Genomic DNA, 25,314 nt, shown 5'->3' with positions numbered 1-25,314 from the left:
ATCTAGAACAGCGTGTGGTTGTTGACTGCGATTTCGTTTCTTCGACTTGCTTCCTTTTGTTCACATTTGGATCTGGTTCGATGAGCCTTTGAACGCGAATACAAACCAATTCCTTTCGCTGTTGTTGCTGCGATTCTTGCTGCCAATAGTGAATTCGAGAGATTTTCGTGAGGATTTGCGATGAGGAATGTTAGGTTGATGATGAAGGTGAGGGTTGAATGATGATGATAATGATGGTTGTTATGGTGATTTTGCGGTGGTTAGAGATGGCCGGAAAAATTGGTTACGGTGGTTAGAGATGGTGGTTGGAGGTGGTTATGGAGGTTTGTTATGGTGGAGATGGATGATGAGAAAGTTTGTTAGAGGTTGTTGAAGATGAGAGAAAAATGGGAGAGAAAATAATTAAAAATGATTTTTTTTTGGAATTTTTGGGAATTTTTGTGTAAAAAATGATTAGTGTGTGTGAACCTTGACCATGACTTTGACCTATTTATAGGTGATGTGGGAATGCTTGGACCAATGATGTGATGCCACGCGGCACTTGACTTGTAACAAACCTTGACTTTGACTCTAACAAACTTAAAAAGATTAAAATGCAAATAACAAAAGTACGAGGACCAAAATGAAAATTAAACTAAAATTGAACTGAAAAAGTAAATTGAAAATTAACGTAAAGCGAGACGATTAAAAGCAACAAAGCAGATTAAAACGAATCAGAGATTTTATGTGAAATGACCAAAATGCCCCCTAGGGACTAAAACGACTAAAAATGACTCAGATGCAATTTTAAAATGGATTTTTAACAGGAAATTAAAGCAAGAACTTATACAAACAAAATTAAAAGGCTCAGAGACAATTTTTAAGAGTTTAAACAGAGTTTTGACACCTGAAAAGACTAAAATGCCCCTAGGGGCAAAACTGACTCAAAATGACTTCAAATGCAATTTTTGAAATGGATTTTGCCATAGAATTGAAATGAAGACTCACTCAAACTATTTGAAAGGACTCAAACAAATTTTTAAAGATTGAAAGAAATTTTAACATAGGAAATGACTAAACTGCCCTTTTATGTGAATTTTGCAAGTAATGTTGAAATAAAATGCAGAGAAAGATGTAATTGATCAGAGATAGTTCAAATGGCTTGAAATGCAAGAAAAGAAGAATTGAGTTAGTATTTTTAGGTCCAAAATTAGGGTATAACATACCAGTTATAAAAATAGTGGTCCGGATTATATAATCCGAAGGTGTTAGAGATATTCCGGAATATATAATCTGAAACATGTAAATCACCCCGTTGAAAGTCAACAAAAGGGGGTGGTGAACGACAGTTCCGGATTATATAATCCAGAATGCGTTAAATATGTCCTGATTTAATAATCCGGAGTGCATCAGTTCAGAGGCAGAAGCCATCTGTTTTGGCTGAGCCTCTGTTTTAGAGCAAATTCAGTCAATGTTTTTGGCCTTTGACCATACGCAAACCAGAAAATCAAATTATAACATCCAAATTAACAACATAATATAATTTTTAAACTTTAATAAAACATAATTATCCAAATGATACATAACATAATTATCCAAAATATTCAAACATTAAAATTACATAAAATAGTATCAGTCCCTAATAACTACACCTCTGCTACCACCCCTGACACCACCTCTGCCACCACCCCTGCCACCCTCAGTAGCTTTCCGACGACGGTAAAATTTGGCATCATGCACCTCTCTCAAGGCATCCTCCAAATGCTGCCATTCCTCACTCCCTTTCGGCACTAGACCGCTTCTCATCACAGCATAAATGTGGTCTCTGATGCGGCTCATCCTTCCGCTAAGCTGTAAGTACGCAAGGTCTCCATCATCTTGAGCAGCTCGGGCATCAAGGACCTCACGCTCTGGTGGCTGTGGCACCGGTACCGGCATGTCTGGAAGAATCATGTGTGGATGAGACACCTGGTAAAACCACTCGATGTATCCATCTACTACCTCCACACCATGGACTGCAGTCTCTCCCAACTCCTGAGGTGTCAGCGCATAATCAAGTGCACGCTGAAAGCGGTTTGTGATCTCCGCCAAGTTCACATCAACAGGTGCACTCTGAACGGGATGTCTCGGTCTGGTCTGAACAAACCCAAACTGGCGAAGCACCCTCTCCGGCAGATATCTCACCATGCGCTCTCCGCATCTCATCCATCCAGAGTAAAGGCTGACCCGCTCAAACGGACGTGCCTGATGGTGCTCTCCATATGGGACCATGACAACCCTCGTCAAATCCAGCGCATCTAGATAGTTCCTGTAGTTGTCCACCGTGCCTAAACCATGCAGTGGCACAAAAAGCATCGCGCGTGGATACAAATTCTTCACATATCCGTCCCAGACATCCTTGCTTCCCATATCTATGAAGTGATGAAACACCCAAGCCTGCATCAAAGACAACCACATATAAATATACAAACCATATACACTTAAATTAAAAAAAATTAAACATAGTTCTTATTTTATACCTGCAACAAACTCAGGTATCTTGCCACCTAACTGGTGTTCCAACGTGCAGCATTGTTGAGCTCCTTATACAACCGAGTTAGTGCCGCAGCTCCCCATGAATAACCGGCACAAAGATCAAGGTCTCTGAAGTACTTCAGGTAGACAACATCCACAGCCCACTGACTTTTGTCACTGAAGATCGTGATCCCCACCAAGTATAGCAAATATATACGGACAGCCTGGTCCCGCAACCTCTCCACCTCCTCAGTCACACCATACTGGTCCACCAAATCCCTCTGCTCCTTCAAACGCTCCTTGAATATCCTCTCCAAGTAGTTAAATCTGCAATGTGCACCTTTGGTCTTCTCGACCTCTTTGAGTGCATCACCCAGATCAGACCCCAAGTACTCCACCATCCATTCCACCGCCTCGTCCCGTGATATGGACCCGTGGGACAGGAGCATGCCGTCAATGGGGATATGCAGCAAAGAGGCAACATCATCAAATGTGACTGTCATCTCCCCAAACGGAAGGTGGAAGCTGGAAGTCTCCTCGTGCCACCTCTCCACGAACGCACAGATCAGCCCATGATCAATAATCGTGTAGCTAGTATCTTGGAGCCAACCAAGGCCTGTGCGACGCAATCTGCTCTCCCACCAACGTGCAGCCATGATAGCTCTGGTGTCATCATCATGCATCGCCTTTATCTTCTTTCCGTTGTTGATGCATTTTAATTTTCCATGCCACTGCAAATATTTATAATTAATAAAGTGGGTTTAAATTCATGGCTTCACAAACATATTTAACAATAAATAAATCAGTCAGATATAAGCAGTACATAACCAAGCAGTTTCAGATATAAACTGAGCTTCAGATATAAAGTGAGTTAAACAATACATACCACGCCATCAGCCGCCTTCCTGGCCATGTGCACATGGTACCTCCAAAGCAGGTCAGTCTGGTGTGGGCCACCAGGATAGTCTTGTAATGGCTCAGGGTCCACCACCTTCTCCTTCTTCTTTCGCCTCTGTTGTGGCTCGGCATCTTCCATCTCCTCGTCCATACCCTGCAGCTCCTCCTCAAGCTCCTGCTCCTCCATACGCTGCAACTCCACATCAGGCATCTCCTGCTCTATGTCCTCTTGCTGATCCGGCTGCTGCTCGACATTAGGATCGACATCAGCATGGCGTCCTCTAGCACCCCGACGCCTCGGACGAACAGCACCTTCAGCCTCCATCTGTTGCCTACGCGCTCTCCTACGGGAAGCCTGCCTTGCCTCCCTTACGCGCTGAGTATTAGAAGTTGAACCTTCTGTAACATTCAAATTAGGGTAATCAACCATCACAATCAAACAGCACAATCAAACAGCACAAAACAGAAGCAAAACAACATTCTGGGTTTGTCCGGATTTCGAATTCCGGAAGTAGAACAACCTAGTCCGGAAAACGAAATCCGGACTGGATTCGACAGAATTAAAAAAAAAAACGAACTAATTGAACTTGCATGACTACAGAAATCGAACTTACCTTCCATGATGTTTGACAAGGGTTGAAATGCGGTGCTTTTGAGCAAAAAAACTCCAAATTTGGACAAGATTTGTTGTGTTCGGAATTTGGGATAATAGAGAGAGAGAGAGAGAGAGAGAGAGAGAGAGAGAGAGAGAGAGAGAATTTGGGAAAGTGAAAATGTAAAACTGTAAAAATGGGGGGTGAAGTTCCTTTTATATGTCGCAATTGTCCGGATTATATAATCTGGAGTTTTCATAGTTATTCCGGAATATATATTCCGGAGGGTATGTTGGTAATTTGCATAGGGCGCGCGAGGAGGCCATAGAGTGGGAAAAGTAATACTCTATATGCAATGATAGATTTAGCACAACAAATAGTTATAGAACTTGATGTCACTTGTTGTTGCACAACAAAGAAAGTTAGCCGAATCAAAAGAGGAACAAATACAAATGCATAATGCAATTGAGCTCATGTGAAAGAAAGAAAGAAAAAAAGGAAGCAAATCGTTGATTTGGTTTCGTTTGACACTCTTCTCTCTCTGAGAAATGATATTGCAATAGAAAAATGAGTAGATTGAAATGATGCAAATAAGTATGAGAAATGCTTTGTGGGAATGTCATGTCACTTTAAAATAGTTTTGTTACTTGACCTCTAGAAATATAGTTGGATGGTAAGATGAAATTTGAAAGAAAATAAAGAGATAAAATGAGGGATGGGTGAGTTTAAAATAAAATAAAAACACTTTGATGTTAATAACAATCCCATATTAAAGAACTTAATACCAAATTTTAAGAATTATAGAAGCTGGAAATAGAAACATTTAAAAAGAATCAACATGAGTTAGGCAAACAAAGCATGGTTCTTACCCTTTGATTATAAAAGCATGGTGTTTTTTTTTTTTTTTTGACGTATTATAAAAGCATGGTGTTGGATTACTATACTTATGCAATAACGCAAACATCGATTTCGACCGTCGGATCATAATTGGAGTCAACACTTCACTTATTGTCTTTAAAAAAAAAACTTTACTTCAATCAACACTAATGAAATGTATATCTAAGTAGAAATGGTATCACTACTTAACTCACCTAAACTTTATTTTATAAAAAAAAAAAAAAATGTGCGATTACTATATTGACATCCTTGCATGCTCCACGAAAAAAACTACACTCTCTACCATGCTTCATAACATTGTAAGAAGTAGTATTTCAGTTTCATTAAGAATAAAATCTTTCTAGAGAAACAATGTAGGTTTAAGTTTAAGGCCTCTATTGGTGTGTGTTGAGAGAAAAAGGTATGTACATACATGATGGTATGTGATACTCCTAATTGCCACTTTTTTTTTGAGAAGCCTAATTGCCACTTTAACATAAAAAATTATTATAAAATAAGTATAGTGTAGTTTTTCAATATTACATAAATTATTATTTTTCCAATACCCTAAATTGATACTGTTAGACTTTTAAATAATTATATTGCATTATATGTATGCCTAACAATCAATACTGAATAATTTTCATTCAGCTTGACAAAAGGCTCAAGAGAAAGCTTTGCTGCTGTGTAAAACACACGAGAGTTACAACCTACTCTTTGAAACTTGAGTTTCCTGAACTAGTTGGATCTTTGGATAGCTATGTGGTTCCAACTATGAGGAAGAAGCTCACACAACACAACACATGAACGTACCAAACCAATTGCAAAATGTTGTTGATTGTTTCTTGAAATATGCCCACCGCATTCCAATTTTGAATAATCAAGTTGAGCTGTCAGAATCATCGACATGTATAGTTGTTTAGTATTCAATTTAACCTAAACTATATTGATAATTTGATTTAAATGAGGGGAAAAAAATAGTGGCCACAATGTCCATTCTGAAAAGAATCTAGAAAGTTAACCAGAGTTGAAAACGTGGTTGCTCAAACACAATGATATCATTATCCCTCTTATTTAATCTCTAAAATGTACTGTCAAAATAATAAGTAATTTATAAGATATATAAAAACCAATCCTCTTAATCTATAAAATATATAAAAATCTGTCTATTTAGTCTGTAACATCTTAATAAAAAATACTTAAAAGACTGATTTTGTACACTTTTAAGGACAATTTTCTATTTTCATAATCTTTATATTCATAATCTTTATAAACTAAGTAGAAAGAATATGAAAAAAAGAACAAGTGACACATCTCAGGATTACAAACCAATAAGCAACCTCTACTGTAATTTATGAGACATAACGCAGTACTAATTTTCTTCAGTTAATCTATCACACATCAGCTCTCAAGTTCTACATTGGATTTAAGTTTGGTCCCTAGCTAGGACTCTATTTCATGTAATAAATGTTACATAAGAATATATTTCAAAAAAGGGGGGAGGTGAGTCTACGCATAATGGCGACCATAACTGTGTACAAGTCAAGCTTCGAGTTTCGTCTCTAATGACCAGTGGAATTAGACATATTAATACCACCGCCGGACTTGAAATATGCATGTTCTGCATTCGCTAACCGACTCTGAAACATGGTCCACTCCTTCCTACATCTCTCCCTCACCTGCCATCAACAACATTGAAACATCAAGCAGAACTCATAATCAAAGCTCATAAGATAAAGACTCCTTCACAGGTTGTTGATTAGTTTAATATACTTTGAATGTTGGAGGAAAATAAAAAGCCAAGTCACATATCAAGTAAAAAAATGCAAAATATACCCCCTGCCATGGTGCTTTCCCGGTTTCAGTTTTACCCTGCAAATAAAAGGAAAATTTGTAAGCATTTTTTTTTTTTTGAAGAAGCATTTTAGTAAATTTATTAAGTTTGGTATACAATAATAAGGGGAAAAATTTACCTGATTTCCTAGTGTGGGAACACCTTGGTGAACAATCCATTGAGCATCGACAACTCCAATCTTCTCATGTGCAGGCTATATCAGGAAAAAGTGGTTAACTTAAAGCTCAAGCACATGTCTAGATTGTAAATTTTTCAGTTTTTTACTTTCTCCGGTAAGCCGCTGCTAGGACCATGCTGTAAAAGTAAGAATGAAGAAGCTTGATGATTTTAGAGAATGTGAGAATCAACTAACCTCAACACATCTTCTAACTGCAAAATCAAGTCCCCATCCATGGACCAAGTCATTCTGCAATGCCAAGAGTTATACAATTGTAATTTACTAAGTGCTTAAAGAATCATTAAACAACTAATTAGTGGGAATCTTTTAAAACGGTTAGGATTAGCCATTCAACCTGAATCATATGCCAGACACAACGCCATGCTTCTCGCGAGAATACTGGAGCCATAATCTCAACAAACCTGCATTCATGTGACAGAGAATGCACAATTAGATACAGCCCGGTAGACCAGACAATACAAGACTAATACATTACACCGGCAGTTACTTACGCTGCACAAGGAGGTAAATGGGGGTCGGAACACCATCCCGGTTTCTCCTCCGTCACTCTAACAAAAATCCAAGAAAATCAATAGTTAACGCACATTCTCGCAAGAAAAAAAACATGAACCACAAGAAACTGCTATGGGACTCTAGTCATTCTTACTTGTGAACTTCTTTATCTCCTCTTCTTTTTGTCATTTGCCATGTCAACCCTTTATTGGGTTCTAAACCAGGCTGTGAAATCTCCAGGCCATGCTTCTTCACCAGTTTTAAGTACCTGCACTTGAAATGACAAAGGTATATGAGACTTTAACCCAAAAAAAAAAACATTAAAGATATCCTTCCCATATCAAATACTCACTCTTCGGCGTTAAAATGCTCAACGCCCAAGTCTTCATCCCATATAAATATATAGTCATATGGTGCCACAATGTCAGGATGCAGAAATCGCTTAGCATACCACCTAGAAGGGTAAAATCTCAAATAGTCAATATGATAACAATCAATTATGGAATAGCAACTCACTTTTAATTAGGTTAAGCACTATTAAGTATATTAACTGCAAAAGCCACAATGAAAATCTTTCATCCAAAAGTTAATAACACACTGGTTTCTTACCATTTAGTCTGTTTGCGAGCACTCACATGAATAGCCTTCTTTGACCATTCAAACTCATCCCATTCATTAGCTCGGCCATCATAATGAAATAGAAGGATTGTGAAATTCTCTGAAAACTGTTCAAGTAAATATTTTTTTAGTCAAACACGACGCATCAACAATCACAGTCAAACAGAGAGAGCAAGTAGACTAAGAAAGACCTTTTTCACGGCTGCATCAATATTTTTTTTCATTTCATAGCCAACAGTGAAGGTCACAAGGTACTTTGGCTTGAACGTTAAATCCTGAAAATGTCAACTTAGTTAAATCCTCTGTAAACAATGAAGGTCAGAAGGTTCATGCTATGTGTAATTTATAGCCATATTAGGCCTATAAACTGTCTTAAGATACACACCTCACTGGGTTTGCCCCACAATCTACGCAAGTAAAAGTCCGACTCAGCTTCAACAATGCCGGGAGGTAAACTTTCTGCTCCTCTTGGATTTGATGGAACCCATATCTGTAGAGAAACAACAAAATAAGGAGCATGCTATTGATCAATATACAGACTATAAGTATCCATTTTCCCAGTATTATATAAAACAATATCATTCTTGAAAGCCCATATCAATTATGTATCAATGATTAATGAACAAGAACATGAAAATGTCCTTAATAATGATGACAGGATACAGTGTGTACCTTTGATGTGTCATTTGATAAGTGATTTGGCGAAGCTCTTCTGTTATTATTGTTTATAAAAGACCAAGCACGACGGCCTGTATATCTTTCTTCAATGTAAGAGAGATCAATCGAGGGAAGCAAGCCAGATGGGAGATTGAACTGCAAATTGTTATGCAGCTTGCACTTTTAGCATTGGATCCAATAACAAAAAACAACTAAAAATAATCTACTGCAGCACAAAGGTACGCCGTAAAGAGGAAGAAGAAACTAAGTCTGCACCTTTGTTAATGACAATGTTGGAAACGACACTCCTAGAAAGAAACCAAAAACTACTCCAATAAAAGTCGTCACAATAAGCCTCATAATTTCACTGGGTTTTCTACCATTAGGACTGCATCCAATAAAAAAAAATTGTCACACAGTGGTGGTGTTATTGACATAAACTAGCATATGTGGCTTTTGTTAAAACAAACAGAATCAGAAAGTCAGCTATCTCAAATTATCAGACCTGCGAGTAACGGTCCCCATTTATTTCGGAACTTCCCTGGCTGTATGCTCATAAAACTATATGCAGAAGTCACACTTCACCATTCATCAACTAGAAGGTATCTTCCGTATAAGAAACAAATATGCTTGTTTAAAGAAGTAAAACCCCTGCTGAAGAAAAAAACAACAAAGAAAAGATATATTAATAAACCAAACCCGATAATGCTTCAAACTCCTAAGAATAAGGGATAATTATTTTACGAGAGCAAAGAATTATATCGTTTGGCGTGTGGTATCTCCTAATATCACCTAAAATCCTTAATATGAGAATGACAGACAGATTAGTTTGCTTCAACTTATTTATGAAGGTAATCAACAAACCATAACCATGTGCAAAGGAACTAATCATAGTGACATTCAGTTGAACTTTTCCAGCATAAGACAAATGACAATTAGGAAAGTGAGAGCGCCTCTAGAAGGCGCGGTCTATAAATGTGCTAAAGTTTCCTTGAAGTAACCACAAAGGAACCAAATATAGCTAGCAGATGATGTTGAAATAAACCACGCTTGCACTTTTCTTCAATAACCTACCAAATTAACTCAAAAGGCTAAGCAACTCATGTGATCTCTTTCACACAAAAAAGATAATGACCTAAAATTAGTAGCTCCCCAATTACAAAAGCATGTGGCAGTTTCTATGAGAACTACCATCAAAGAAAAGATTCATATTTAGATTAGCATATCAAGAAAAAAGTCTCTTAAAAGAAGTTAATGATAATCTATTTTTGGAAGCAAAATAAGCCAATCAAAACAGCCACAATTGTACCAATTATCATAAAAAAAAAACTTGATTTTCATTAATCAAATAGCAGCAACTATATCTATCAATAATAACTTGAAGGATCATAAATTTATTCAAAGTTGAAGGTTATTAAGTTACAGTGAAGTTTCAATTTAGGGGTTTTAGATAATGAAACTGAAGAAAAAATCAATTGCAGAAACTACTACCAAACGTACCAGAAAAAGAGATGAAGATCTGAGCAACAAAAAAAAGAAGAAGCTTTTGAGTGAGAAAAAGAAAACCCCAGCTGAGGGGTGATGATGTTGTCGGAGGAACGTGGAAGAAGGTGAAGAACGGAAGATGAATTTTCCGGCAGAAGAATGGAACCTTCACTGGTTTTATAGGAAGCACAGCACTACGAAACAAGATCTTTGTGTTGTGTTGTGTTGTGTTGTGAGTTTGGAACAAGGAGGGAGGGTCACGCTCTCTTTGTTGTTGAGTTTGGTTTTTAGGTGGGTTTGGAGGAGTTTCCCTTCTTCTTCTTCTACAATTTTTATTATTTGTTGGAAATTATGAATAAATTAAAAGTTTTTTTGAAGGAAATAAATAAAAACTTATTATAGTGATATTTGGAAAATATTAAATTGACTATTCAGGGTCAAATATAGGACTTTTATTAATTTTGATAGATGTTTTTGTGAAGTGATATTTGAGTAGATAGACTAAATTGACTAACATTTTCTAATTTAATGAAGTAAATTGTACGTTATTATATCAAAATCTTAAATGAGTAGATTGTCTTGTCTTGTAATTTTGAGAACCAAAATTCTAATTTATTTTATTTGTGTTCTATGATACCATAGTTTATTTTTGTTGTATAAAAAAAATGTCAAATTTATAAAAAATAAATATAGTAATAATAAAAATAATTAGCAAAATTCCTTCAAAAAAAATGCTAATTATCAAAGATAAAACTAATTCATTTATGATAACAACGAAAAAAACTAATTCATTTCATTCATAATCAATGGATACAAAGTAGTTGATATATCATAAAAAATATGTGGAGTATAATGACGTAAGGAAATCATAGCAATACAATGTGCTACCTTATTTGTTTCCCTCCATAGTATCCCTAAAAAATGGCACTGCATGGTAGATTTGGTGTATGTTTGATTCTACTTATAGAGGGGTCATAATTGATTATGTTGGTGTAGAATTGATTAGGACGTATTTGGTTGTTGACGAGTTGATTCAGCTTGCAAAATCGATTTTATTTGACGCTAGGATTCACATATAAATTTATAGTTCAGCTTACTTTTACATAGACGTATTCAAAGACAATGCACTTTTAATTAGAATCACTTTTAACTAAGATCAATTATCTCTATCACAAAACCAAACACAGACTTAGTGGGCAAAAGACTTCTACATTGATATATAATATCCTCAAGTTCATTTAAGGGTATATTTGGCAAGGAAAAAGTGTCAGCTACAAATTTACAATCAGTTTCAAACATAACAGAATGCATTCAATTCACTACATCCACTTAAATTTTGCAGTTTTCTTAGATAGTAACTGTAACATCCCAGACTGCTTTCAGGATTGTCGACTAACCCCACAAACCAACACGAGTCTTTTCAGCATGTTTTGTCCTCACTCACATGCTTACCGGGAAACTTCCCGGTAGGTCACCCATCCTAGTACTACTCCAAGCCAAGCACGCTTAACTGTGGAGTTCTTATGGAATGGGCTACCGAAAAGAAGATGCATCTTGTTGATATGGGTAGTACCTACCTACACAGCCTCCGGATCCCTCTCACTCCGATGTGATTCGGTTCCTCTTATTAACGTGGGGCCATCCTTACGGATAGTGCCTGTTCCAACTGGCGGGAACCTTTCGTATCCAACTAGCGGGATATCGAAAGCCACGTTGTGGGTGTTACATGCCCACCAGCTTCCGCCTGGTTCGTCCCCGAACCACACCGTACTGGGAGAGGTCTGCTCTCATATCATTTAATTTCTCATGTCCGTTGGAATAGTGATACGAGAAACTTACCAAATATCGTCGATTTCTCAATAAGTAATTAATCCTTTGAAAATTATTTCCGTTCTGAAACTGATACGACAATTTATTTAAAATTACGCGGGATATTACACTCTACCCCTCTTAAAGAAATTTCGTCCTCGAAATTTAGAGTTTACCTGATAATAAGTACAAATAATTCCTCTATACTTTCGATCTTAGACTTCCACATACGTCTGTTACCACTGATTCTCTTTATCCGACTAAATTATCGGTTTCCCTTATTACATAAAGTCTTCCGACTACCTAGCCATAGGTACAACTGACTTGAATTAATATGTTAAACCGATTTCAAAACATGTTTTCCAAACTTTTATGTCGAAAAGATTCGATAATAACCTTGTTTGTAATTTGTGGAATACATTATACACATTTTGAACATAGTGGATCGTAAAGCTAACCGATGCATCTGATATCTTTCGAGTAAATTCCTTGTTCCACATACTCTTTATAAATCTGACTTGGGTTACTAATACTTGTTTACCTTCACTGAGTTCTAGATAAATATCATACACTTATTGGAGTAATACTTTTATCGACTTTGTCGATTTCTTTATCTTGTCTTGAACAGATAAGACCTTTGAGTGATCTTTCATGCTATTTCTAGTCCCAACAAAATTTTATTTCTGAACTATGCCCCAAATAACGAGGTCTTAAAATGATAATCGTACCATACTCTGTATAAGATTGTCCCTACTCTGAGTAATATCTGATGTCAAGTTTATTTCTTCGAAAGTAAGAATTGTTTCAATTTTCTCCGTTAATCAACACATAAATAGGAAATGTTACTTCTGATATCTGTCATGTTTTATATGAATAAACTCAACATGGTATTACCTCAAACATCTGATGGAAGTACTAACTGACGAGTACAATCCATAAATCAGATTTAAATACATAATGTACTAACTGGCGAGTACATTAAATATATAAATCCTAATATGATCAAGGTGTATGATCAAGGTGTATCGTGATTGATTTAAAGTCTAGTATAGATGAAGCAAAGTTGAATGACTATAAATATATGTCATGTATTAAGCTGTCAGTTGTATTACCTCGTGTATTGTGTACTCGTCAGTCAGTGCTGATACAAAATTGTATAAACCCAAAATGGGTTGAGTTTAGAGACAGATGGCGATCCTAGGTTCCCTGAGATTGTCTACAGCCTAGGATAGGTGGAACTCACTGAGACATTATGTCTCACCCCAATCCATTTATTTATTTTACAGATTAGCAGGTTGCTCGTATCAAGAGGAGGTAGATACGCAGTCGAAAGGATTATCGTCAAGAGCTCGTTTCGTACCAGATGAAGATATTATATGTATTCAAATACTTATCAGATATATGAATTTGGTCATTGATATTTTATCAGATGTACGAACTTATATTAATGTATATATTCATTTGGTCGAAATTATGTTGTAATTTTAATGTATCCAGTACTAAATTTAACGCACATGCTAAATATTCTAGATAAGTTTAGTATGGGTGTTACAGTAACCTCCCATTCTTTTCCTTTAAAAGAACCTCCAATTCTATATTTTTTTTTTTAAGAAGTTAAACTAAGTCATCTACATTGGCATTGAGGAAAATCGATTTATATATTTCTACAATCGAAATCGAAGATGATCTTAACCAAAAAAAATTATTTAGTTTGAATCAGTGTACAATTCAGTTTGTTGAAGATTAAATAAATTTCTACCACGGTTTGATTATTTTAACGGTTCAGTTGTAATTTTATCTCTATTAAAACAGTTTAAGCGGCTGAACCATGACCCATAATGTTGGATTGGATTCAAAATTTATAGCATTGATTCCAAATTGCATTGGTTGCTAATCTATTTTGGTTTGAGCTTACGTGAGTCCAAAGAATTAAAACAATTGGACAAATGCCAACAGAAGAGAAGACATGATGACGGGTACCATTTATGATTATTTATGATACATACATAGCCATGTTCATATACGTGAACGTAATTGACGGTGAAACGTGTGTAGTTTCGGCCTTGTTTACAAGTTACTGTAATTATCCAATGCATGGATTTTACCCGATGCTGCATTGGTCAGGAAAGTATTTGGATGAAATCATAAATAGGCAAGATTGTACCTCCTAGACGCCAAACCAAGCATACCATAAAGCAGCATATGATCTGAAAATATCATATTTTTGATGTAAACCTTTTCTCCAACACTAGTTTCTATGTATCATTCAAATTTACCGTTTTCAACTGGAGCACTTAATTCCTTCAACCTAACACCTCCAACATTTTAATAAGCCTACTCTACCAAGAAGCACTTAATCTCTTTAACAAAACATATTTATCTTTAGTGCGATCTCAAAAATTGCAGAAGAAAGTATTTGGACAAGTGTCATTTCCAATAACAAAATGGTCTCCAATTCTTAATGATGAATCAAGAATTGCCAATAAAGCCACCTCTTCTCTTAATGGTTAGGTATCAAAATACTCCCTTCGTCTCAACTCATTTAATACCGACTACAATCAATAAAAGTGCTTTTGTAAACAAACCTCATTTTATCATTAAAATCATCACAATTACCTTTTTTTAGAACCCGCATAACTCAAATGAAACATGGGGTTGGGACGAGAAGTCGAGAACAATTTAAACTCCCCTAATCCTCCTCCATTGGGGAACTAGTAACTAACAGTATTCACCACGCTAATTCTGGTACTCAAATAGGTACTATGACAAAATTTACATGTTTTTACATGTATTCGGACATACAGGAATTATATTATTTAACCATTTCACTCCTCGTAAAAAAGCTTATTGCTAACATGATCGCACGTCAAGATGCAATTTTAAATAATTCAAATAGCTTGTTCTTCCAAGTTTTTCCTCCTTGTCTTCTTAATGCACACTGTCCTTCAAAGTTTTTTCTTCTTCTCCTATACACGTTTTCGCCACAGACGCAGATTCCTTCTGGTTGGTTTCAATGTTGTCTGTTGGATGCAAACTTGCACTTTTTTCTGCTTCAACTTGTTGACGCATAGCTTGTTCCTGTAGTGCTTTCATCATCATCTCCGAAGTTTTCTCTTCCCCTTGTAGTTGCATTGTCATCAAAATCTCTGCCTCCTTGTCAAGAGGCTTGAAGTATTCTTCAATGGCTACCTCCTGCATGTAAATCGCATCTTGTTATGCAACAAATTTGAGTGCTACAAATGAACCAACTGCAGAGCATGCATTAATGAAAAGAAGCCATATATCACACAACAACTTTAATATAACAGATAAAGATCTCAAGACAAACATGACACAATATGGATGTTTTATCCCACAAAAAACAAAATGAAAGAATGTGAATTGTCTAAATTCAATATCAACAAAAATAGTGAAAAATTACATTTCACACAGAAATGTGCAAAATATGTCGTAGCAGATCTTATCAATAATAAAATAAATAAAACTTTTTATTTAAAAGTCATTGTGCCTTCATATTCACGAGTGAAGGAAAAGGATTGAAATTTTAAAAAGAAAAATCCTAACCAAATTGATAAAGGTTCATATTTTCTCCATGAGAATACAACTTGGTGTGTGTCACTGTGTCTGTTTATGCAGTGACAAATTAATTTTTAGTGAACAGATTCTATAAAATTAATTTTGGCTAAAAGTGAGTTGAAAATAAAGTGGATTATATTTGGATTCATTCATCTAAAATTGAGTTGAACAGTAAATATGAGTGTCAAAATCAATTTTAGAATTAAAAGCTCTGATTTCCAACTTCAAGTTAGATTCAATGCTGAAGCCAAGTGAATTCTATCAAGAGCAACCAAACATGTCAAAATCAATTATACACCTTTAGAATCAATTTTGACTTCTCCAAAAACATACACTTACTGTTTCTTCGAGCTTCTTGTTCAAAGCTTGCATCTCTTCAACCATACGACGGACTTCAGTTAAAATAATCTGCTCGGGTACTTTATTTATGGCTGCTTTCCTTGCTTGTGCCTTTTCATCAGAGAATATCATACACATCAGAAATTGATTAAATAAGATGATAAATATCAGAAACACTTTGAGAGCAAGCAGGTGATTGTTGAAAAGGAAATCCTGTATCAACCTTCACCGCAGCAAAAAAAATGAATGTCGGGTTTATATTTCCCCAGTATAAACAGGAACTTCGAAACAAAGAACTAAAATATGATGAATTAATATCTTAACTGTGGTGGCTTCTAGGGTGAGGGCTCTAGTAAGTCCCTCACTTGTGCCTTACTCAACTTGACCATTAGATTAAATAAGCCTACATGATCTCATTAGTCATTAACACACTAGATTCGCCTTCTTTTTTTCTCCTTAAGAGACATTTTTTTCTCTCCACTGCCTGCACATAATTACCCTTAAAATGATCTTTTTTGACCAAGTGCATAACTATAGTATTGGTGTAAACTTGGGATAGTGCCCCTACATTGACCCACTTACTTGTAAGAAATAAAATCTCACTTGCTTTTCAGGGTGACCCCAGTTGGCCGTTTTTGACAAAATTGTGAACATATCCTTTTGGCGCAAATGAAAATAAGTAATGCTGTTCATATTATGGTCTTTCATTAGGACGAGTAAATCCCCATATATCTTTATTATAAAAAAAAAAATCTCCATATATCTTCCCAAAGCTATTGCTCCAAAGCCATAGGGCAAATTTACAGAAGACCAAAAAGGACCCCAATATTACTAGTTATCAGTATATGGACAACTATCTATCGAACACAGGTTTAGTTGGACTCGATGGAAAAAGAAAAAACAGGGCACCTAACAACGTATCTTCACAAACCAAGAACCACAAGTTCACCCAAATAACACAAGACTACGCTTTCTTATCTATTCCACCATTGTTACCCTTTTCTTGAGGATCTGCAAGAGCCCTCAATTTACACCTTGTGAATAAAATCGTTGGCAAAAATTTCAAAAAAATATGCCCATTATAACTTTAATTCTCCAATAAACTTTTCTGGAGTATGTTTGCTGTAAAATAAGTTTCTCCATTTCAAAATCTATGGAGTTTGATGTTTTTATTTGTCACGGTTGTTTTATTTTCAAAAACCATTTTATGCAGATTTTAAGTGAGTTGGATTGCATGAGGAAATGCGTAGATGTTATCATATTTAGACGTCACCCTTAACTACCCTGTTTTATTTACCTATTTCATTAGATTGTTAGATCAGTTCAGTTAAAAGCTGATGCTTCAAATAATCAACATGATTATAGCTAATGTGGTTCTCTATTGTTTCAAATAATAGCTACGGAAAAGTTCTTCCTTTGTCTCTAAAATAAGGCATGTCTATTTGATTTTCAATAAAATCCCCAAGTCCCATCCAAATGCTAACACCACTCCTATGGTTTTTCTAACGGATAAGAAAAACTAACTCGAGAATGCAAATGATTAAGTAAGATAAGATGTAACACCTCTCGGACGCGTTGTTCAAGCTGCAACCTATAATTCCGTATTCTTCGCTCTTCATATCCAGAAAGTACCCTGATATAAAACATGGCGGTCCTCCCATATTCCAATAGCTTATTCATATTCACAAATCATCAACACTGTTTATTATATAGTTTTCTGCACACAAAAAAAAAAAAAAGTTCAGAAATGCTATAGAAGTAAAACTTCATGAAATGTTGATTCAACAGATTGCCTCTTCAAAAATTAATTTAAAATCATAAGATGAAGGTATTTTATGAGAATAGATATGGGTTCGAAAATTAAACTCATAAGACGAACGAATTTTATAACAATTGTTGATAACAAAGTACATATATAAGATTATAAATAAACTTTTATGTCAGTGTTTTGGATCTGTTGATAAAAAAATTCAGTAATAATAAAGCAATTGAAAAGAACCTGGTCGTGGGCGGCGGGTTAACGGTGGAGTGAGGCTGTGCGGGGCTGAATGGCAGAGAAGGCTCGCAGCAAAACGGAGAAGGGGAGAATCACATCGCATTCGGAGAAGGAAATAGGGCTCGCGCGCGAAATACCCGTCTTACCCCTCAAGGGAGAATCCTAAAAAATATTATTGACTAGTACTCCCTCCGGTCCTAAATATAAGCAAATTTAACTTTTTAGGTTCATTCAATTAATGATGTATGTGGTCCATATTATGAATCACATACATCATTAATTGAATGAACCTAAAAAGTCAAATTTGCTTATATTTAGGACCGGAGGGAGTACCTTGGAATAATGATAGTTTTCTTTAAGTTTTAGGTTTCTAACTAAGTTATTGTTGTCAAGTATAAGTCCTTTAAGTTTGCAAAAGTTTTTAATTTAGTCCTTCTGTTAACCAATCATTACTGATCAAAATTGACCTAGGGGACCAAAACTGCAAAAGGGACAATACTTAGGGGGCAGTTTTGTATTTTATTTTGTTAGGGGACCAAAATTGCAACTTCTTGAAACATAGGGGGTCAAAACTGCTATTAAGTCTATTCTAAAAGATAAGAATGTATACTATATTTGTTGTATTGTTGATATCATTCAAAAAGATAAGTATAATTTAATATGAAAGTGCAAAATATTTATTATCTATACATATAATTTTAATCAAAATTTTATAAAAAAAAATATTATTTTTAATTTATACACATTAGCACAATAAAAAATAGGACAGACGGGCACACGTCTAAACGCTATTGTATATAATAATTATTTTAAAACTTGTATCAACGACGACTTATTCTGTCTATAACAATTATCTTTAAATTTTTAATAGTGACAACTTGCACTTTGTATAATTTTCATTACTCCCTCCATTTCAAAATGAGTGTCACTTTAGCTAAAAAAAATTGTTTCAAAATGAATGTTACTTTACATTTCCAATACAACTTTAATTTTTTTTCTTCTAACTTTACCCTCAATAAATACTCTAACTTTTCTCTCTCACGCAATTTTTAATACAACTTTAAGTTTGTCTTATTCTTATAAAGTAAGGTTATTTTAGTAAATCTGCTATGATATTTGACTATTTTATTTCATTCCTTAATATGTGTGCAATTGGCTAAAGCGACACTCATTTTAAAACGGATGTAGTGTAATTTTATTTATTTTGAAATTTATATCACCGACGACTTGTCCCGTATATAATAATTACTTAAATTTTACATTATTGATGACTTATCTCATATGTTATCCGTGAATAATAATTATTTTAAAAGTTTAACAATGACAACTTGTTTCGCGTATAATCATTATTTATAAAATGTATATCCAATGACTTGTCCCGTGTATAATAATTATTTTAAATTTTTTATCACCGACGACTTGTCTAACGTATTATAATTATTTTAATTTTTTTATCATTGACAACATGTCTCATGTATAATACTTATTTTTAACTTTTTAGCAATGACAAAATGTCTTGTGCGTAATAATTATTTTAAAATTTGTATTAATGACAACTTGTCCTGTGTATAATAATTGTTTTAAAATTTGTATCAGAGACGACTTGTCCTGTATAATAATTTTTTTTAGTAGCAACAATTTGTCAAAGAATTAACCTTGCTCTATTAAATTGTATGATATATTTGCGCGTGTGTGCGCGCACTTTTGGTGCGTGTAAGGATTATAAAAACATTAGGCACCAAGTTCATACATAACACATGACACTTAAAATTCAATAATTAATCTTGATGGATAACGTTAGGGGCAGACTTTACATTTTCATTTTCTAAATCTGATATTATATTCAATGTTATGTACATTAATATGAAATGGCGATGATAGAAATTGATAGCAAATCAAAAGGATTATACTTCTTTTATAGGTCATTGATAGAATGTTATGTGCATTATATTCAATCTTGATTCACATATCAAACTATTATACTCTCTTTATAGATCACTAATAGAAATTGGTACCAAATCAAAAGGATACACTTTGACATGTCAATCTCTTCCTCTATGATCTCTTAAAATAAACTTCTTCAGTACCTTTCCTTTAGAAAGCATCGAATTTGCATAAGAAAGTGGTGTAAGCTGCAATAGATTAAAAAAACGATGAAGATCTTAAGAGTTAATATATCATGTAGATAATAACTATTTACATCACATATTATTTTCAATAGACTTGATAATTCATACACCCACTCTTAAAAAAGGATTATACTCCCTTTATAGGTCATTGATAGAATGTTATGTACATTATATTCAATCTTGATTCACATATCAAACTATTATACTCCCTTTATAGGTCATTGATAGAAATTGATACTAAATCAAAAGGATACACTTTGACATGTCAATCTCTTCCTCTATGATCTCTTAAAATAAACTTCTTTAGTACCTTTCCTTTAGAAAGCATCGAATTCGCAGAAGAAAGTGGTATAAGCTACAATAGATTAAAAAAAACGATGAAGATCTTAAGAGTTAATATATCATGTAGATAATAACTATTTACATCACATATTATTTTCAGTAGACTTGATAATTCATACACCCACTCTTAAAAAAGGATTATACTCCCTTTATAGGTCATTGATAGAATGTTATGTACATTATATTCAATCTTGATTCACATATCAAACTATTATACTCCCTTTATAGGTCATTGATAGAAATTGATACTAAATCAAAAGGATACACTTTGACATGTCAATCTCTTCCTCTATGATCTCTTAAAATAAACTTCTTTAGTACCTTTCCTTTAGAAAGCATCGAATTCGCAGAAGAAAGTGGTATAAGCTACAATAGATTAAAAAAAAACGATGAAGATCTTAAGAGCTAATATATCATGTAGATAATAACTATTTACATCACATATTATTTTCAGTAGACTTGATAATTCATACACCCACTCTTAAAAAAGTATTATACTCCCTTTATAGGTCATTGATAGAATGTTATGTACATTATATTCAATCTTGATTCACATATCAAACTATTATACTCCCTTTATAGGTCATTGATAGAAATTGATACTAAATCAAAAGGATACACTTTGACATGTCAATCTCTTCCTCTATGATCTCTTAAAATAAACTTCTTTAGTACCTTTCCTTTAGAAAGCATCGAATTCGCAGAAGAAAGTGGTATAAGCTACAATAGATTAAAAAAAACGATGAAGATCTTAAGAGTTAATATATCATGTAGATAATAACTATTTACATCACATATTATTTTCAATAGACTTGATAATTCATACACCCACTCTTAAAAAAAGATTATACTCCCTTTATAGGTCATTGATAGAATGTTATGTACATTATATTCAATCTTGATTCACATATCAAACTATTATACCCCCTTTATAGATCATTGATAGAAATTGGTACCAAATCAAAAGGATACACTTTGACATGTCAATCTCTTCCTCTATGATCTCTTAAAATAAACTGCTTCAGTACCTTTCCTTTAGAAAGCATCGAATTCGCATAAGAAAGTGGTATAAGCTGCAATAGATTAAAGAAACTATGAAGATCTTAAGAGTTAATACCCTTCTTTCAAAGTAGAGAAAATACCATTTTTCAGAGTGTTTCTCTGAAACAAAGATTGTGTACAAGTCAAGATATTGATTGATAATGTTGGTCATAATTTGGTTGTCTGAAAAAAGTCCAGAACAAACATGAACAAATTAGAAGAAATTTTATCTTCATGAACCAAACAATGCATAAATGGTTTAGGTACATTCAATCATAAATTACACAGATTGATTAAACTATCAACTTTTCTTAATTAGTGTGAAAAAAAAAACCAAAATGTTACAAACAAAGAGAATTATACAAAAACCAACCCACGAGAGAGCAATTAAAAACTAGCTAGGAGGCAATACAAAATCACTAGTTAGTAACAAAATTCAAACACTAAGACATACTTAATGTATGTATCATTTGCCTCTAGTTTGGTTCTAAATCATGTTAAAGAGAAACTCACACCACTTCATCGTTTACTCCTCCTCTGAACCTGATAATCTCCTCGCCTACTTTCAACCCTTTTCCCAACACCCACTCTTGTGAACACACCTCATGGGTAATGATAAATAATTGTTTTCATCACAGAGTTCAATTAACTTTCTTGTGAAAATTATTTGAAGGAGTACTTGCGATTTGGTGTGCTTGTATATGATCTATGTAGAAGCATAATAAGTACATGGCGTTTGGTCAACATGGTCTTTTAACCAATTATTCTTTAGATCTGGTAATATGGTTGTTATGGTCATGGATGAAATCCAAAGATACAATTCTTTCATATGACTCATATCAATTTTTTCAGTTGGTTTGGCTGCACCATTTATTTTGATACTTTTATGTTGTATTTTTTTTTTTTTTGTGCGTGATATATTGTTTTTGATACTTCTACAAGTTTTGGTACTCCTAACCTTGCTATATTATTTTGTATTATGTATTTGTATGTGTGCGCGCGTGCGCGCGCTTTTGGTGCATGTATGGCTTATATAAACATTAGGCATCAAGTTTATACATAGCACATGACATTTAAAATTTTAAAGTTAGTCTTGATGGATAATGTTAAAGAGCTGATTTTACATTTTCATTTTCTAAATCTGATATTATATTCAATGTTATATACATTAATATTAAATGAAGATGACATAGTTTGATTCACATATCAAACTACTATATCCCCTCCTAGAAATTAGTACCAAATCAAAATTCTAGTTGAATAGTGTATTGAACAATTCTTTGGGGAAAAGCTTCCCAAATCAGAGGCAAAACACAAGATTACATAGGAACGACAATAACTACCTAAAAAAATAAATAAGAGGACAAACATTCATCAATAACAATAATATATTAGGGCATAATATAGGGAGTAGGGACGACAATATGGAAGATGTACGAAGCATAGCCAAACAAATGACATATGGGCGAAGCATAGCCATGTTAATGAAAATACACACATGACACTGCCACGTCAGCACCGTCAATGAAAAGTTAACAACAATGACTAATTATATGGATGGAAAAATTTTGAGAGACCAAAAGCCTAAAAAATATTTTGGGTGACCAAAACTAAAAGTTTGCATATTTAGAGGGTCTGCTTACCTATTAAACCCTTTATTTTGTGTTCTTGTAAAAAAAAACACTGTAGTTCAACTTTAGGGTTAACAATTATTTTGGTCTTTGAATGAGTAACACATTTTGCGTTACAGTCCTTAAATATATCAAAATTGCAAACATATCTTTAGGCGTCCTTTTTCTTAGTCATTTTGGTATTCGAGTATGTTTTTAGGTGTTAATTTAATCCTCTAATGCATTTTTTATTGGTCAATTTAGTTCATAAAAATATTTACACCTAAAATAATTGTTTGTTCTTTAGTTTTATATACAATTTATTATTGAAAAAAAGTATGGCCTCTTATTCGATAGAGTTCTGGATTCATCCCTGGTCTGTAAGTCTCGATTTTATTGAAAAAGACGATTATAATATCATTTTTTTAAGTTTTAAAAATATATAATTTTTCTATTGATGAAAAAACAAGATGTTTAAAACATTTAAAATTGGAGTTAATATTTATGTTTTTGTATTTATATTTTTTTAAAATGAATGTTATTTGAACATCTAAAAATTGATAATGTATTTGACACTGTATAAAAATATTTTTTTTTTTTGACAAATAAAAATATATTCTTTTATATCGTTGATTTGATTTGGAGAAAGTAAAAAAAAAACTAATAAGAATAAAATTGTATTTTCATGTATAAGGACAATAAAATTGCAGCACAATTTAAATGGCATTTCTCCATTTTTAAACACTTAAAAATTAAAATTAACCGAATGGTTAACTATCCATTTCCAAATAAAAATTAAAAGCTATAAATTTACATTCATTTTTGGTGACCATCAATCAAACTATCGGTCTATATAATGGGAGTGGTTATGGTGCATAAGGAAATCCTTATGCACCGTGCATAAATCCCAACATAATTGCTTCCTACACCCCAAACGCGAAAACAAACTGAATCATCACCGTCGTTCATCATCATCACCACTGGAATCTTCAATCTCATCATCAACACCGTCGTTCATCATCATCACCGTCATCATCACCGTACCGGAATGCCAAAACCATTTTGTTGTGGAAATGGTTTCTGTGAGTTGTACTCCAAAACCATTAGATTTACTTAATGTTTTCCAGCAGGTGAAAAAAACTAAGGACCTAGAGCCATTGCCATCATTCAGTTTTGTACTGACACAATTGGAGGAGGAGGAAAGAAATGGTTTCTGTGAGTTGTACTCCAAACCCATTTTGCTGTGGAAATGGTTTCCAGAATCTTCAATCTCATCATCAACATCGTCGTTCATCATCATCGCCATCATCATCACCGTATCGGAATGCTAAAACCATTTTGCTGTGGAAAACCATTAGATGTACTTAATGGTTTCCAGCAGTTTCCCAGCCATAAATCCCAGCCCATGGGTGCGGAAATTCGTGCAGTTATGGTGAAATTCAAGAACCCGAATCCACAGTTCCACCTCCAAACCCAGAACCATCACAACCCACTTCAGAACTCCCCAAGAACACGAAGAAGAAGCTAGCGAGACAACAGAGATGGGAAGGAAAGAAAGCAGAGAAGAAAACGGCGGTGAAGGAGCAGAAGAAGAAGGAAACTGAACGGAAACGAAAGGAATGGAAACAAAGTTAAAACCTAGATCTACACTGTTTGGTTGTTTATCTCTGAAAACCGAGTCCGGATTTGGATTATAGAAGGAAAAGGATTTTTAAAAGTGAAGTCAACAGATAAAAAAGTAGGAAATGGCTTCGATTTTGGTTCAGATAAAAAAGTAGGAAATGACATCTCCATCACCCAAAAAAAAATTTGAAATCGAAGCCATTTCCTACAACTCCGGCGGCGGCGCCGCTGCCCTAGGGCGGCCGGCCACCGTGCCGGAGGTGTGTAGAAGATGAAGCTTCATCCCAGATCGGTTTCTTAGAGAGAAAGTGAGAGAAAATCTGTTTTTCAAAAGAGTAGAGAGAGAAAGGACAAACACAAAATGAAAGAAATTTGATGGTTGTGAAGTGTTTATGCACGGTGCATAAGGAAATGGCTTATGCACCATAACTTTTGCCCTATATAATAACTTACCAATCCAAGCTCGACAAGACCACTTAGCTTATGAAATATCACATGATTGAAAAATTTACATCGGTACTTTTTTTTTGGTTTAATCATGTTATGGTAAATTTATTTACCTTTGAGAATTGAGAGCAATATTAGTACAAGAAAAATGTTATTTGAACAATTAAAAATCAACAACTATTGAATAATTAGTACTCCCTTCGTTCCTTTATAATTGTTACGTTTGCATAACGTTTTTGTTTTTAATTAACTTTTCTT

General features: G+C 34.3%; 3 protein-coding genes across 5 annotated transcripts; all 3 read right to left on the bottom strand.

The window, feature by feature from the left end:
- Window positions 1-3,260: 3,260 nt before the first annotated feature.
- Window positions 3,261-3,883, bottom strand: LOC146940992 (uncharacterized). The gene is made up of 2 exons (XM_085749920.1): window positions 3,380-3,883; window positions 3,261-3,266 (listed from the first exon to the last, which is right to left on the bottom strand). Exons 1-2 carry the CDS (start codon window positions 3,818-3,820, stop codon window positions 3,261-3,263), a joined length of 447 nt encoding a protein of 148 aa, XP_085606046.1. The 5' UTR covers window positions 3,821-3,883.
- Window positions 3,884-6,180: 2,297 nt separating this feature from the next.
- On the bottom strand, window positions 6,181-10,437 carry LOC146940991 (uncharacterized). Of its 2 annotated transcripts, none has more exons than XM_085754782.1 (15): window positions 10,160-10,437; window positions 9,165-9,313; window positions 8,936-9,047; window positions 8,675-8,815; window positions 8,388-8,492; window positions 8,194-8,277; window positions 7,994-8,109; window positions 7,737-7,838; window positions 7,539-7,652; window positions 7,384-7,440; window positions 7,227-7,293; window positions 7,067-7,120; window positions 6,833-6,907; window positions 6,696-6,731; window positions 6,181-6,538 (listed from the first exon to the last, which is right to left on the bottom strand). In XM_085754782.1, exons 2-15 carry the CDS (start codon window positions 9,182-9,184, stop codon window positions 6,422-6,424), a joined length of 1,200 nt encoding a protein of 399 aa, XP_085610908.1. In that variant the 5' UTR covers window positions 9,185-9,313; window positions 10,160-10,437; the 3' UTR covers window positions 6,181-6,421. The 2 variants fall into 2 exon arrangements, with proteins under 2 accessions (XP_085610908.1, XP_085610909.1); XM_085754783.1 differs by having other exon boundaries at window positions 9,165-9,310.
- Window positions 10,438-14,524: 4,087 nt separating this feature from the next.
- LOC146940990 (transcription factor IIIB) lies at window positions 14,525-17,942 on the bottom strand. 2 transcript variants are annotated; one of them, XM_085754780.1, is made up of 4 exons: window positions 17,868-17,942; window positions 17,432-17,585; window positions 15,863-15,979; window positions 14,525-15,145 (listed from the first exon to the last, which is right to left on the bottom strand). In XM_085754780.1, the coding sequence occupies exons 2-4, from the start codon at window positions 17,546-17,548 to the stop codon at window positions 14,882-14,884; spliced, it is 498 nt and encodes a 165-aa protein (XP_085610906.1). In that variant the 5' UTR covers window positions 17,549-17,585; window positions 17,868-17,942; the 3' UTR covers window positions 14,525-14,881. The 2 variants fall into 2 exon arrangements, with proteins under 2 accessions (XP_085610906.1, XP_085610907.1); XM_085754781.1 differs by having other exon boundaries at window positions 15,869-15,979.
- Window positions 17,943-25,314: the final 7,372 nt, after the last annotated feature.

The sequence above is a fragment of the Medicago sativa genome, chromosome 3, assembly GCF_051527215.1.
Source record: "Medicago sativa cultivar Bolivia chromosome 3, Bolivia_mono, whole genome shotgun sequence".
In the NCBI taxonomy this organism is placed as follows: domain Eukaryota; kingdom Viridiplantae; phylum Streptophyta; class Magnoliopsida; order Fabales; family Fabaceae; genus Medicago; species Medicago sativa.
This window is presented reverse-complemented; position numbering and strand designations above follow the sequence as displayed.

Bases quoted from the DNA above. Each gene is read 5' to 3' on its own strand.
- LOC146940992 (XM_085749920.1), bottom strand. From the start codon at position 3,820: ATGGTTGATTACCCTAATTTGAATGTTACAGAAGGTTCAACTTCTAAT.
- LOC146940991 (XM_085754782.1), bottom strand. From the start codon at position 9,184: ATGGGGACCGTTACTCGCAG. The intron at 8,493-8,674 runs GTACACACTGTA...GTTTCTCTACAG, and splicing joins TATCAAATGACACATCAAAG to ATATGGGTTCCATCAAATCC. The intron at 7,294-7,383 runs GTAAGTAACTGC...ACATGAATGCAG, and splicing joins CATTTACCTCCTTGTGCAGC to GTTTGTTGAGATTATGGCTC.
- LOC146940990 (XM_085754780.1), bottom strand. From the start codon at position 17,548: ATGAATAAGCTATTGGAATATGGGAGGACCGCCATGTTTTATATCAGG. The intron at 15,980-17,431 runs GTGTTACATCTT...TCTGATGAAAAG, and splicing joins TTGAACAACGCGTCCGAGAG to GCACAAGCAAGGAAAGCAGC. The intron at 15,146-15,862 runs GTATGTTTTTGG...ATTTACATGCAG, and splicing joins AGCTCGAAGAAACAGTAAGT to GAGGTAGCCATTGAAGAATA.